The 14156-nt window shown below is 37.5% G+C and overlaps 1 protein-coding gene across 1 annotated transcript in view; it reads left to right on the forward strand.

Annotated features, from left to right (window-relative positions):
* The window catches only part of VPS13B (vacuolar protein sorting 13 homolog B), a 482902-nt gene that overhangs the window by 6416 nt on the left and 462330 nt on the right, over positions 1 to 14156 (forward strand). Inside the window, exon 2 of the mRNA XM_035893844.1 lies at positions 1241 to 1384. Within this exon, the coding sequence (XP_035749737.1) occupies positions 1241 to 1384 (144 nt within the window). The remainder of the gene's footprint in view (positions 1 to 1240; positions 1385 to 14156) is intronic.

A 14156-nucleotide genomic window follows, 5' to 3' on the forward strand; every position in this document is an offset into this window, starting at 1 on the left:
GTGGTCATCACCTCGTCTTCTGGTGTTCCCGGCTTCCTAGCCACATGTAGTGGCTGGCTCATTGGGGCTGTCCTGCAGACATCTGCTCTATGCATTGACTGGATGGAGCGCCAGGCATTTATTAGGAGTTCTGGACTAACTTGCACCAGTTTTTAAAGCAGTGTGACATCCAAGTTAAGCCTTGGTGAGAAGTCTGGTTTTTGCCAGTAAAGAATTTAATAACTTTGTATTTACTGAGCAGTTTGATGTGAATGGGGGCAACACCTTGAATGCTGTGGATAAAAAGAACAAAAACCCCAGACTAACTGCTTCTCTAGTGAGTGCCTTCATCCTGATGACTGAGTTACATAGGGATTCTGCAGAAGAAATAATGTGATTTCATGTTTTTAGAAAGGGCATCGTAGGACATCAAAGCCAAGAGTCAAATCAGAATATCAGTTGTAACTCTACTTCTGGCATTTCCTAATTTGGAGTGCCATTTTTAAGTCAAAGTCCACCAAGTAAATCTTTGTCTTATGGAATGATTTTTTTGATTGAATTAGTGTTTTTGTGTTGAACTCTAATTTTCTGTTTGGCTTATTTCCTTAACCTGTAACATTATTTTAACACTAGGAAAAAAAAAAGTACAAACTGTACTTAAATAAAATAAAAAGACCAATTAAACATGTAGTTAACAAAAAAAACCAACCCCAAAACCTTCAGTATTTTTTACTACAACTCTTTCTGTTCCAAGCACATAATAGCTTTTGTATAGACTTCACTTTTGCTTGTGGCCAATCTTAAGAGCACTGAGCTCTTACAGATCAAAGTACTAAAATATTTTGGAAGAAATTGCCTTACTGTGGCCTTGTCAGTGTTTAATTCCAAATTTGTGTTCTTCAGAATAATGCAGATTGCATATCAGTTTATGTATTTACCTTCACGTGGTTCATTTCTAGTTGTCCCTTGAGTGCTGACACATTTTGCCATAGCTTCATGCAAGAGAGTTGGTTTTATATGGTCTTTTATTATCAAGGAGGTGGTAATCTGGATATCTCTCTTGAACACACTGATTGTAATGTAAGTGTGTACAAGATTATAAAGCCAGTTGCCAAACCCCACGGCATGCTGCTGATTTGAGGAGGGAGAATAACTTCTGATTTATGTTTTGTTGTAGAACGTTATTATTTTAAATCACAGATGTGTCCTGAATTTTGATATGTTTCAGTAGTTACTTCACCACTCCTTTTGTTGTTGTTAGGAGCTGAAACTACCATTTACTTTTTTAAGTGGGCATATTCATGAACTTCGGATTCACGTGCCATGGACAAAATTGGGATCAGAACCAGTTGTCATCACTATCAATACGATGGAATGCATCTTGAAATTAAAGGACGGAGCTCAGGTAAGAAATACGATGAATCCTTTTTGTAACATTGAGAGGTTGATGAAAATAATAGCTTCTATAGGTCACTTCCTCTTAAGCCATCTGAAGAATCAGGTATGTGAAGTTGCGATCCTTGTTATTTTCTGAGAGGCTAATATTGTTATTCCCATCATGGTTAGCATCTTCCCTTTATGCATATTTTTAATTGGGTGTAGTGGTGTTCTTGTGGATGTAAAAGCGTGTTAATAGTGCTCTGCCAGAATCTTCCTACAACTAGAGAATGAATGGATTTCAAGAGCGATATAGCATCCTACATGCTTTCAGCTTCTGCCTCCCAAGTTGGTGGTTGCTTGAGACAGCTGTGTGTGGCACAACGGGCATTGGGCATTTTTCAAAAGATGTGTGGTTAATATTGAAGGAGTACTTGAAAGATCCTGGAGTGTAACTCTTTTCCCTCTAGAAGTTATAGTACTTGCTTAAGTGTACTTGGAAGACTTCTTACATGAAGGGCCTCAAAGGACTTTTTGTTTAGTTGCTCACAGTAATTTGTTCGTTACATCATTTCACAGGCTCACAAAAGATTTCCTTCTGACACAATGAAACTTAAATATGCAGTGGCTTGATTTTTTTGCATGTCTAACTCAGTTGACAAAAAGTACTTGGGTATGTTAATGTTGAATGTGGGTTTTTTTTAGTCAGCATGGTGCTTTAACTCTAGAGGGATTTTGTGGGGGGTTTCTTGGTTTTTGTTGGTTTTTTTCCTTTTTTTTTTTTTTTTCTTTTGAAGTGTTGTTCCTATTTCAACATAGATTCCTCCAGTTATATTAAGGATCATGCAAAAGAAAATTTCAATTTGTGTAAAGCTCTCTCAAGTGTTTGGTAGGGTGCTTGATGAGCTGTTAACATCTAATATCAGTAATTAGACGTGAGCCAGCAAGAACATTGGAAAACAATTTCCCGTTATGTTTGATGTTTCTTGTAATATTCTTCTACAGTTCCAGGGATAAAAGGCTTTTGTTGCTGGAGTAGAAATCTCTAGTCCTAGGTATGCCACCTATAAAGCATATGCTCGCATTCTGTAGCTACACTTAATCTATGTGCATTCGTGCATGTGCATATACACACGTGTATGCATACCAACAGCCAAATGCTAATTACTTTTCCAATGTTAAGGTAAGATTTCGAAGCCAGATGTTCCATGAGAAATGTATTTTAGAGCAGCAAATTACAACTAATTATAGAAGTTGCAGAAAAAGATTTGTAGCCCATGACTGTGCAACGCAGAACTAATATTTGATATTGGACCATGCAGATGGCTACTGCTGGAATGATCAGATTTCCTGCTTGCATGGTATTTGAAACTTAAATTTTGTGGTGCATACAGCAAAAGGTCAAGTGTCATGAATGTAAAGCACTCTCAAAACAAGTATTTGTTACAGATGTTTAAGATTCAGAGGCAAGAAAGGATTTTTTAAAATTGCAAGTGACATTTGAACAAATTATTCAGTGGTATGTACACTCAAGAGGGTAGAACTTGGGTCTGTGCCATGGAAGGATTATCTTCGACTAACAAGAATGTAAATGAAAACACTTTTGTGCTGTTTTCTGAGGATATCGTTTAAAAAGTTGACAGCTTGAGTTTTATTTCTTGAATCAAAATTTGAAAGTATTTTTAGAAAAAGAAAATGTTATGACAAATTCTTCTGTTCTAACTTCCAGTGTGACAGTGTACTTGGCTAAAACCAATTGTCATAAAAATCTTTGTAATCAGTGAATAAAAAACCTGAATGAAATAGAATATTTCCGTAGAAGATGGTAGTAAAATGAACTTTCAGTGGATTTAGCTCCCACTGGAACTGTTCTGCCAAGAAATTTGTATCGGCAAGGACCATATTAGCAAGAAAATTTAGTTTAGTTCCCAAAAATTTATTGGCTTGATCTTGCATTTCCTTCCTCAGGTGAAACCTATAATAAGCACATACATAACTTCAGCTGAGCAAAAAATAAAGCTTCTGACCTCAACTGTGCATTCTTTGGAAAGGGGACATTTCGATGTTAAATAAATACAGCTACTTTATAAGAAAATGAAACTTAAGTGCATCAGGAACAGAACTTTGCAATGAGGAAAGTTGTATTCTATTGAACATGCTTTGTATGTGCTCTTTTGGTTAAGATTTTGGTTAATGCCAGTAAATGAAATAGAAATGTGGTTTGGGGCATATTGCATTGCTTTTTGTTGCCTGTCAGCTTGATGTAACTCTGCCTTTTTTTTTTTTTTTGCTCCTGAATGTAATTTTCTGCAGCACTGAGTTTTAAGTATGACCATTTATAATGTTATCAAATTAATGAAATATGTTGGTAAGTACAGTTTGAAATGTCTTCTTACACACTTAAATGTGGTTCTGAAATTTGTATTTAAGTTATGGTAATTGACTCCTGTGAGACTCTTCTTCATGAACGTTACATATTGTTTTAGAGGGTGGTTAAAGTTCCAGTCCTACATTCTTCTTGTTACTTATCTCTATACATGAAATTTCAGGACTTTCATCTAGAATTGAAATCCCCTTCCTAAACTTCTGTTGATGCTGTTTCTCCTCCTAGAGTTTTGTTTTTTTTTTTTTTCTTTTTGTCCTCTTGGACCCTTCTTAATTTTTTTCTTTTCTACCCAAACTTTTTTTTTTAAAGCTATTTGAAATTATTGTCTCATTTCTTTCCTCTCCTCTGTGCCACAATACCTCTGTGCCCAAACCAGAGGCTTTATATTCAGTCTGTGCGAATTGGGAAGGACAAGCCTGTGTCTGTTTCCTTCACCTTCCTGACTTGTAACTAACTGAAAGACTAACCTTCTTTATGCCCAGCCTTGAATTGTGTGGTTTTTATTCTTGGAACTGACGCAAATGAGATTCAAGGAGAAATGTATTATCTCTATTACTGCTTCACTTCTGAGTCCTTGCCTTTAATCAGGACACAGTGCGTCAGGACTACGCTTATGTATATGAAGATGAAAACTCTCTCTACCCCAAGGATAACTAATTGTGGAATCAGGGAAGACTGTTAGATACAAGCACTTACAGGGTCACAGGGAAAGCAAGTAGTTGTTTGGATCAACATACAGACAATTAAGCGCTGTTCCTTTTATGAGGCATTACAAAGAAGGTTTTGAAGGAATATAACAACTTCGTGGAAGCAGTGGAGAACAGCCCACAAGCATGACTGTCAGAATAGCAGACACGTTCTTATTTGACAGTCAGTAGAGACTGTCATCAAAGAATGCTAAAAGCAGAAATTGGTCTTGACTGGGAACTGATCGAGATGGTAGATAGGGTGTGCAGAAAAGTTATGAAGGACTTTGAAAGTGAAGACAGAAGGCTTGTGTTTGATGTGGCTATAGATACAAAGTGTTTGCTTAGGTGGTAAAGCTAGCTCCAGGTCTGAAGCAGCGCTCTGCTGTTTTTCTCCTTCTCACCTAGGTTGTGGTAGTTCAATTGGATGTGACTGTATGGATGAGTGGTGCTGTTTTATCTGTTTGAGTATATATGTATGCTGTTCAGTGACAGCAAAAATATGGTAAGACTCCAGTCAGAGGATTATCAAACAGTCTTTAGTGGCCCACCTTTCTGCTTTTCATTTGTTCATATAGGAGCTCAAGGTTTTTATTTTGACATGTTTTCATTTGGCACTTGCTCATTTTCATAGCAGTATCTTTTAGTTCAGTAAATCCGATACTGAGTTTTAACACTTGTATGCAAAATTTAAGTTGAGGTTTTTATTGAGAGCTGCCCTACAAGGAAGCAAGCTGTGTTGTCAGCTAGTATTGAACCATAATCTCTGCTTAATGATGAACATGAAATTCATCATTAAGCATCCAGTTAATACGGCTTTTATTTGTGTTTTAATAGCTTAATATAACAAAGCAGATTTTATGTTTCTGTATGTGCATGTATACAAATAAGTATATATAAATAACAAGAACAGTTTTCCATATTATGTTTAATTAAAACAAATTCTTTTGTGTAAATTGGACTTTAAATAGAGTTTAATCTCTTCCAAAGGTTCAGAAAGGAACCTTTGGTTGGGTTTTATGCCATTTTCTGTCAAGAGCTCCAGTCTGAAGAGTTCTTATGTTTTCTGTGAATTGTTTGATGTGAAAAGAAACATTTTGGGTAGGAGATTCTCTTTCAAGGATACTGTCTTTCTAAGGGAGAAATACAATGTCCCACAAATCTCTTGCAAAAACATTTGGTAAACTTACTCTTTCAACAGAGGAAGCAGTAGAGTAAAGGCAGGCTGCAACAGCTGCCCGAAAAGGCCTTGCAGCGTCTGGTTCTGTCACTTTTTGTATTTCCAGTGTTTTCAAATGAGTGGCTGAAGAGGAGATACTGAACTGCTTTGCTTAAAGCTGGATTAATATTCATAGGTTCTGGCTGGGCAAGCAACAGTGACTGTGCAACTTGCCTATTTTTTTCCACTAAGCGCTTCCATATGAAAAGCCTTTAAAAGCAAGGTATCTGACACTTCAGACTGCAGTAATTCTGCCTGCAAAAGAAGAAATTGCCATTGCTGTGAATTTGTTCAAAGGTGCCTGTGGGCACATTTCTTAATACTCTGTAGAAGTCCTTCCACTGCCATGGTGTTGCCTCAACCTGAATAGCTGGCTTGTGTACCTAAGTGCCTGTTACCATGTTAGTAATTTTTGACAGTTTTCGTGTGAATTGGTCAGCATATTTATTTTTTGAGGCTCTTTTCAGGTCTAAGTAATGGTGATTTCAAATGTCTAAAACTGATTACTATGAAAGGTATGAGTGGCCCCACTTGATGACTACTGTGCTTGCCCTGGGCCCAAGGAGAGCTTCCAATGTTGGTGTGCTGCCTATAGGCAAAGATAGAGGGTCCATCCTGGCCTAATCCTAGTGCTTAGTCTGGGTGAGTGAGCCTTGCTTTTGGGTGTTTCTGCTAAAGAGCAAGACCTTGGGTAGTAAGTACTCTTGCTTTCTGTGCCATGCAGTACAGGGTGACATCTTCATCAGCAGTGCTGTACCTAGCTCATGAGAACACCCACAGGGACAAGGCATGATAAATTGTCTTGGTATCTTGAGAATACGTGACTGTTTATGTGAGAAGGATCTGACTAGGAGGATGCTTTTCTGAGTGGCCAAACAGTGGACGACTGAGCAAGACAAGGAATGCATGAGTGCATGCTGCAACTGAAGTTTCTGGTTGTTGTAACATTTTCCCAGTTTTTTTATCATGACAGTACACATGTGCATGAAAGATGTAAACAAGATATGCTTTCCTTTCTTTCTGCCAGCTTGTCCTTTAAACTCTCTTTCCCACTGGCTGAAAATTAAATGCCTATTAGAAAGATTTAAAACTTGATAGTTTAATTCCTTGAAATATTTAGTCATACAAATGTCAACATTATGCATGTTTAAAAAGAGAAGCCAAGTACACTGTATCAGGCTTGTTTACTGTGGTAGGTTTAGGAACAGAAAAGCAGTCAAAAATGTATTTGGGGCTGTATTCTTACTAAGGAGCTCAGATTCTGAATGCAGTTCATTTAAAGATGAATGTTGTCAAAATCAGCCTAGTCATTATTACAAACTATTTTAATATTGTATAACACCAATGATTTTCAATAGGCTTTTTGTGTTCAAATGGATGCACTTTGCAAATTTCAAGTGTAATGAAGAGAATGCAAGGCAAGGGTATGGCTCTGTGTTGGTGTAGGTGTTGCAAGATAAGGAAGCTGCTAGCAGCTGTGTACAGTGAACAGTTTTCCCTTCAGTGCCTGTAGCAGCTGGAGAAATACCAGTACCTGGTAAGTAAATGTTGCCTTTTCTCAGCTTGCCTCTTGTCTTCTGAACAAGACCTTCTCTGTGTACCTCTTTGTGGTGTAGTTCGGAACAAGTTTATGCTTTTGAAGAAATCTCCTGGCTGTCCTGACTTACTGTGCTTTGACCTCCATTGTGGGGTGCTCTCAGAACTACTGAGCTGGATCCCTTTTGGCTGAAACGAAAGGGAAAATGTACTTCAGGAGCATGGTAATGTGCTCCAGGTGCTAACTGAAATTAATGAGAACAGTTGTCTTGTGTGAATTGTTAATAGAAGCAATGCTCTGTGATCATCAGCCAAGGTGTGGTCTCAGATTAGGAGCATGGTAAATCCCACTAGACCAGTTAAGTCTTTTTCACAAGTTGTTCTGGCTGTCCAGGTTCAGAAAATCTGTGTCTAACCCACATTTAATACCAACTTCTCCGCTTTTCATAGTTAACTTGTCTGTGACAGTAGTTCTCTTGTGCAACATCTAATTATGTGCATAGTGCAAGCACCACTTTTTAAATTTTCCCTTCTCCTTTATAAAAGCACACCCCTGTAGTGTTTTCTGAGACTGCGCTAAATTTGCGTGTTACTCTTATCCAAGGGTTCAGGAAAAAGTTTACATGGCAAGAAAGCAGAATCTAAGCTTCCAGAATAATAGATTTTTTTTTTTTTATCTACCATCTGGTAGCTGTAAAGCTAATTTGACGTGGACGTATTATCTTATAGCTGTTATACTGGTGGAGGACTGCTGTTTAAAAACAACTTTCTTCTAGAAATAGTAATGCCTGTCAACTGTTGGGGTTTTGTTGAGGTTCAAGACCTCAGGTTCTGTAGTTGCTAGTTGTCTTGCCATGATCTGTGGTACTTTGTGTCTCTTAGTATACTTATACAGTTGCTTTGTCTTGGCCATATAGACTAGGCTTCTTGTGATCTAGTCTAAACTGCTTTTTTTGCTCTTCTAAAATGTAAATATTAAGAATTAAAGATTATTTGTTTTTTTATTACTGTTTGACTATATTGGCTTAGACTGGCTCATTGTCTTTGCCTTTTTAAGGTGTTAGTTGTGTGTGGAAACATGGCCTTGACAAAGAGGAAATAATACTTTTTAAGTTTTAAACAACCTGTTGCCCTCAAAACCCCCAGTTTAATTGTCCTTTAAATTCAAGAAGTACAGAAATATATTTACCCATGTAGAAATGTAGGTTATATACATTAATGTTTTAATTCTTTTAACTAATTTAATTCTGTGTAAGTGCACATGAACTTCATTTTAACTCCCAAATCAATGTCCCAGGTTTTGAAGATTTGGAGGCTGACTTTTCCGCCCCCCTCCCCCCCCCCAAATGCCTGTGTGGCATTAGGTCTTTACCTCACTTAATGTATGGCCTTTCTATAGGCTGTTAAATGATCCTGCAGCTGTAGAGACCGTTAGCTTAGTGCAAGGAATGTGTTTGGACCATGCCTTTTTAAATTAGTTGGTTCTATGCAGAACATCAGTTGGAGATCTGTCTTCCTCAAGCAGCAAGACAAAAGGATGATGCAGGTAGGAGTGGCACATGGAGGAAGGCTGGGGCAGGGAAATGGACAAATAGGTTAGGTGAGAAGAGATTAAAGCTACCCGGTGGATGTGAAGGAGAGAGGTGGTTTTTTGGGGGTAGTGGGTAATGGTCCTTTAAGCTTTCATAGCTGTCCAGGTAATTCTAAATACATTGTTTAATCAGATGAAGGTAGCACACGTACCTGAAGAATTTCATTTGTTTGCCTTGGAACACCTGACTAGCAGAGAAATCTCTCACTTCTTTTGGTGGAACCCTGTCAGGATGTTGCATTTTGGAAAGATATAATCGTAATCTTGGACACGTTGGAATAGTTTTCCACATGTATGAATCTTTTGGGGAATTCTGTGTAGCAGTGACTTTCTTGAGTCTGTCATAATATTTCAGTCTTAGTAGTTTAATATATTATCGTGTTCTTCTATGCTTTGAAAAATTCTTTTTCAAAGCAGATACTAGAACACAGTTATTTCATGGGTTTGTTCTAAAACAGATGTCTATATGGGACTTGCTGTTTTCTGGATCAACTTGTATTTCAGCAGAAGTCAGAAACATTCCACGTAAAGCACTGATTTGTGCTTTTTTTTTAAGACTGGCTTTTGGGCAGACACTTTCAAATTAATCTATTTTACTTTCCTCCGTTCATTTTTGTTTATTCCCTTTTTCTTACCCTATTTTTTTGTTATTATTTCTAAGTGTTTTTTTTTTTTTTTTAAACACTGAAAATGTGGGCACTGACTTCCTAATTAGCTTCCTTCTTTCTACTGAGAGCTCCAGTTTAGCTATAATTGTGCTTTGATATTTGGCTACTGAAGTTGATTCCTTTTCTTTTCGTAATCTCTTCACCCTTCCAGGCTAGATCCCTTTCTCTGTCAATGTTCTGTGAAATACAATTTTGACAAAAAGTAACAAAATCATATCTTGGCAACTCCTATCAGGCTTGTGAGCATTTGGCCTTGATTCTTGTCTTTCCTTCAGTTTCCTTGGCTGATGGAGCTCACTCAGTGCCTTCCATCTTGCTTCCAGCTTTAGCCTACTTCTTCCCACATGCTGGCATTTGTCTTAATGTGAGGTGAATTGGACAACTCCCTAATCTCACAGAAAACAGAACCAGCCCCCAAAAGGTGATGAGTTTGCTTGATTTCTTTGTTTGTTCTGGATTAGTGTGTTGTTTTACTTTGCTGGGTGATAGGGTGAGGGCCAGAGATGGCATACAGAGAAGGCTCAGCTCTGCTTAGCTGTGTTGTCTAAATGCATCTAAATGTGTCCTTGACTGATCAGTCTCATCCCACTAGATAGTATATTGAGTTGTTATCAGCTGACCTACTGGACTGACCTTTCCAAATTATAGCCAATGTGGTTTCCCCCCTCCCAACCCCAAGAGTCATTTTGTGTAAGTAGAGAATATTCAAGATCTGTTGCCTGTCTATTGTAATGCCATGTCAATTTGCAATTTCGGTTTAACATAGAGAGTGAAGAAGCAAACCAGGTCCATTTTCAAAAATGAGTTGGTTGAGAAATAACATGATGAGAATTCAGGATCTCAAAATTGAACATTTAATCAATGAATGTTCATAAATGTTTCTCAATACTATCACTGTTGATGGAAAAAAATTATTTTCATTTGCTGAAGATGGAAGTGTTAGAGCTTGTGCATGTGGGCTACTGTTTCTGAAAACAAGAGCTAGATACCAGGGTGTGAGACTTTCCTTGGAGCTGGAGTGTATTAGGAGTAGAGATTTGTTGGTGTAGAAGCTGCAAACTGTCGTGGGAGTATGTCCTGGCTGAAGCATTTCACTATTTCAGAGTTGTGGAAACTCATATATTGTTGAGAATATTTTATTGTTATCAAATAGGGCATAAGTAACAGTCATTTTAACCCACTTATCTCCTTGTCTCTCTCCCTCATTCTTTTTTAATTTTTGCTTCCATAACATTCTCTTAAATTGGTTCTAGTATTTGACTGTAACTTGCCACTGGCAAGTTCTGTTCTAGATAAAGGAAAAAAAAACAAACAAACCAAATTACGTACACCAACAGCCAGTAAAACTGCTTGACCCCCAAATATGGACATTTCTCTTTAGTCATGTACACGCAAACTTATAAACCTATGCCAAATGCCAGTGTTAACAAAATCTGTATTATTTATTTTAACCAAAAGCAGGTGCTTTTCTTTCCTGCATGGGTCATCATGTTTTGGTGCTCACCTCCATATGAGTTCTGTCCTGCAATACAACTTCACTTTACTGAGTTGCCTCTTACACATTTCTTTGACACTTAACATCCATACATATCCCACTTTTGTTGTTATTCCCACTTTGCCTGTGAAGTAGTTCAAAAGTTGACAGTTCAGTAGTGTTCCCCATGTAGAGGGGAAGAGTTTTTGTCTCGGAGGAAGCTGATGTTGCTGCTTCTACTCATTTAAAACTGTAGTTCTGCATTTCCTACTTTGTTGCTTTTGATTCACTTGCTTGGGGGATCATGATGTTACTTAACAAGTCAGGAAGCAGCAGACTACGTACCTGTTGTGCTGCATTGGTGTAGAAAGCTGGTTATACATTTGTGTGTGTGTAGATATGTGTGTGCATATTAAAGACATCTTCCCATCTTTTTAATTTCATTATTGCTTGATGATAAGGAGGAACAGTTGGGACAGGAAATATAAATAGCATGTAGTATATAGGTAAACAGTTGCTTTACAAAGTCATAATTTCACTGTTGTTCCACATTTTAGCAAGGCAGTGATAGCAGTGAAGAGCTGTTTTCTGGCTCTTTGGTGGGCAGGCACTGTCACGTATGCCCAGCTGAATGGTAGTCAATGTATATTTAACTTCTTTCCTTCCTTCCTTCAGACAAACCAAACCAACTTTTTCTTCTGAAGTTCTTCCATGGGCCATCTTCACATGTTCTGTAATCACTAGAAAATTGCAAACCCCAGACTATTTACACTACATAGTACAGCTATAACTTTACATTAAGATTATTAATGTTATGGTTGTTTATATTTATAGATTAAATCAGCTGAATTTGCTGTGTGGAGAGAGAAGGGGAAAAGAAGTGCCAGACATTTCTAGGCTGCAAAATGAACGTGGGAACTGAATGTCAGGTTGAACTCTTGGCAAAGCACCAGTTAGAAAGTACATTTTTGAAATGTAAATAATAGTTTTGTTCTGTACCAGCTAGGATAGATAGTAGCCAGTACTTTTTTTTTAAGTGGCTGTGCTGCTAGGGAATTGAAGGGATTACATGTAGCAAACCAAGATCTTGGTAAGGAAATGGATGGCATAGTAAGTAAAATGTTAGAGCTAATGCAGCAATGACCATTGTAACTTGCGTTTTATAACTTCTGAGTATGTTGGCAGTTTTGAATTTTGGTGAATTTTAATATGAATATACTAGAACTGCTTTTAGTGCAGCTTAATGCGATATGTTTCTTTAAACAAAAAAAGTCAACAGGTTAGTAAATAGAAAAAACTATTAATACCTCCCACTAATGCCAGTAATTTGCACATGCTCATAGATTTCAGATGAGATTACCTGTGTTAAATTTAAACTATTTACTTTCTCTGGAATATGTATGAGTATAAAGTGGGGGTGTGTGTATATACACGTTTTCTAAAATGAACTTTGAGTGCTCATGTTGGAGAAAACTTCATCAAACTTACTGGTACTTCCAAAAGAAGCTGACAGGGCTGTTGGTTGTTCAGGCCTTCTGGAAGTTCACTCCTGACATAGGTTGCCTCAAAGATAAAGTTTTGGCTCTGTATCTCATGCTTTTAGTACCTTGCATGTCCAAAACACAGCTACTTCAGCAGGTCATGCATGGAGGTACAGTGGAGTTTAACAAACTATTGCATTTTGAATAAACTTAAGAAAACTAGTAATTGCACAATTTAGGAGTTGCTTCAGAGAGACTGTTTTGAATAGTGATGCATGCTTCTGAGTTTATTAATCTTTCTATGATACTGCCTGTCACATACAAGTATGTACAAGTATATCACACCAAAATTAGCAGGGAAAATAGTACAACTTCTTTCCAGAAACTTGTGTGTTAATACATAATGATTTTAGAAATGTATAAGTATCCTGAGTGCCAAATTGGTCTGTGTTAGCCAGCCAGCAGACCCGTTCTTCCCTACCGCAGTCCCTTTCCTTCCTTATGGCGAGGACTAAGGCGTTCAGAGAGGGAAAGCTGGCTTGTATGTCACTGATGAATCTGAATTTCAAATGTAAGGCCAAGTTGCGTTTGCTGGTTGCTTGGGGTTCAAATCTGCACCAGCTGCTTTCAGAACAAGGTTGTTGCAGCATAACATTCTTCACTGTTCATGGTGGTGTCCCAGCTAGGAAAGGTTGTTTGGTTTCTTTCTGTGGTTCATTTGGTGAATTGGTAATTGGGGGTGATGTCATGGAATGTATTCTTGAACTTTGGAAAGGAACCCATTTGCACAGGAACAAACAGTAATTGCTGCAATGCTATTGCTACAGAATCACGTTTCAGAGCAGACCTTTGGTTTTTTTCAAGTTTATAGCCCCCCCCCCATATTAGTCTTTCTGATACACTTCATTGTTGAAAGTAGAAACCAACAGAAGTATTCATTTATTTTAATTCTGCAAGTGAGCAAGTAGATCTAAGTTGAAATTCAGATACCACGGCCTCACTGATTTATATTCCAGAAAATGAGTTTACTAAGGCAAATGCAAATACTAACATGTAACTGGTATATTTTTCTTTATGAAGTACAGAGAAACTGTTCTGCTGTGTAGATATAGGTGTATAAAGTAGAAAGATTAAGAGTAATCCTTGTACCTTTACTGATTTTTTTTTTTTTTTTTTTTTTACATAGCTTTTTTTTCTGACCTACTTAAAGTAAGGAAATACAATGCCAATAGTCAGTGTCTTTGTTCTAAGGTACAGGGTGAAAGGATTTATATATCATCTTTGGCATAATTCCTAGAAGTCTAGGGTCAGATTCTGATCCGGCTTTCCCTGCAGTAGGTCTGGAGCACCTCAATTGATTTATTTTGGAGTAATTCCAGACTTGTCCCCATCCAGCTGACATGAAGTCAGGACCCTACAATCCAGCTTTGTTTCATGTAGTCGGGTGAAGAGTTTGGATTGGTATGGTTTAACGGGGAATGAGGTGAGGTAATGCGTTTAAAAATATTTCCTTGGAGAGGAAGTAGTTTTTCCTCGTTTGTTGATAGATTAAAGCATAGTTAAATTTGTTGGAATGTACTTTAGCTCCTCATTATAGCAAAACCTACTATTTCAGAATGGGCATGATTACAGATTTTGTAGTGGAAAAAACCTGTAATTTATCCACCTTTGGTAAAAGCATCTTAAAATTCCAAAAGACAAAATACTCCTAATTCTTTCAAGTATAAAGTGTACTCTGAAATTATAGCTTGTTCCTTTT

This window comes from Egretta garzetta, unplaced genomic scaffold, assembly GCF_000687185.1.
Source record: "Egretta garzetta isolate BGI_Z169 unplaced genomic scaffold, ASM68718v1 scaffold154, whole genome shotgun sequence".
Taxonomy (NCBI): domain Eukaryota; kingdom Metazoa; phylum Chordata; class Aves; order Pelecaniformes; family Ardeidae; genus Egretta; species Egretta garzetta.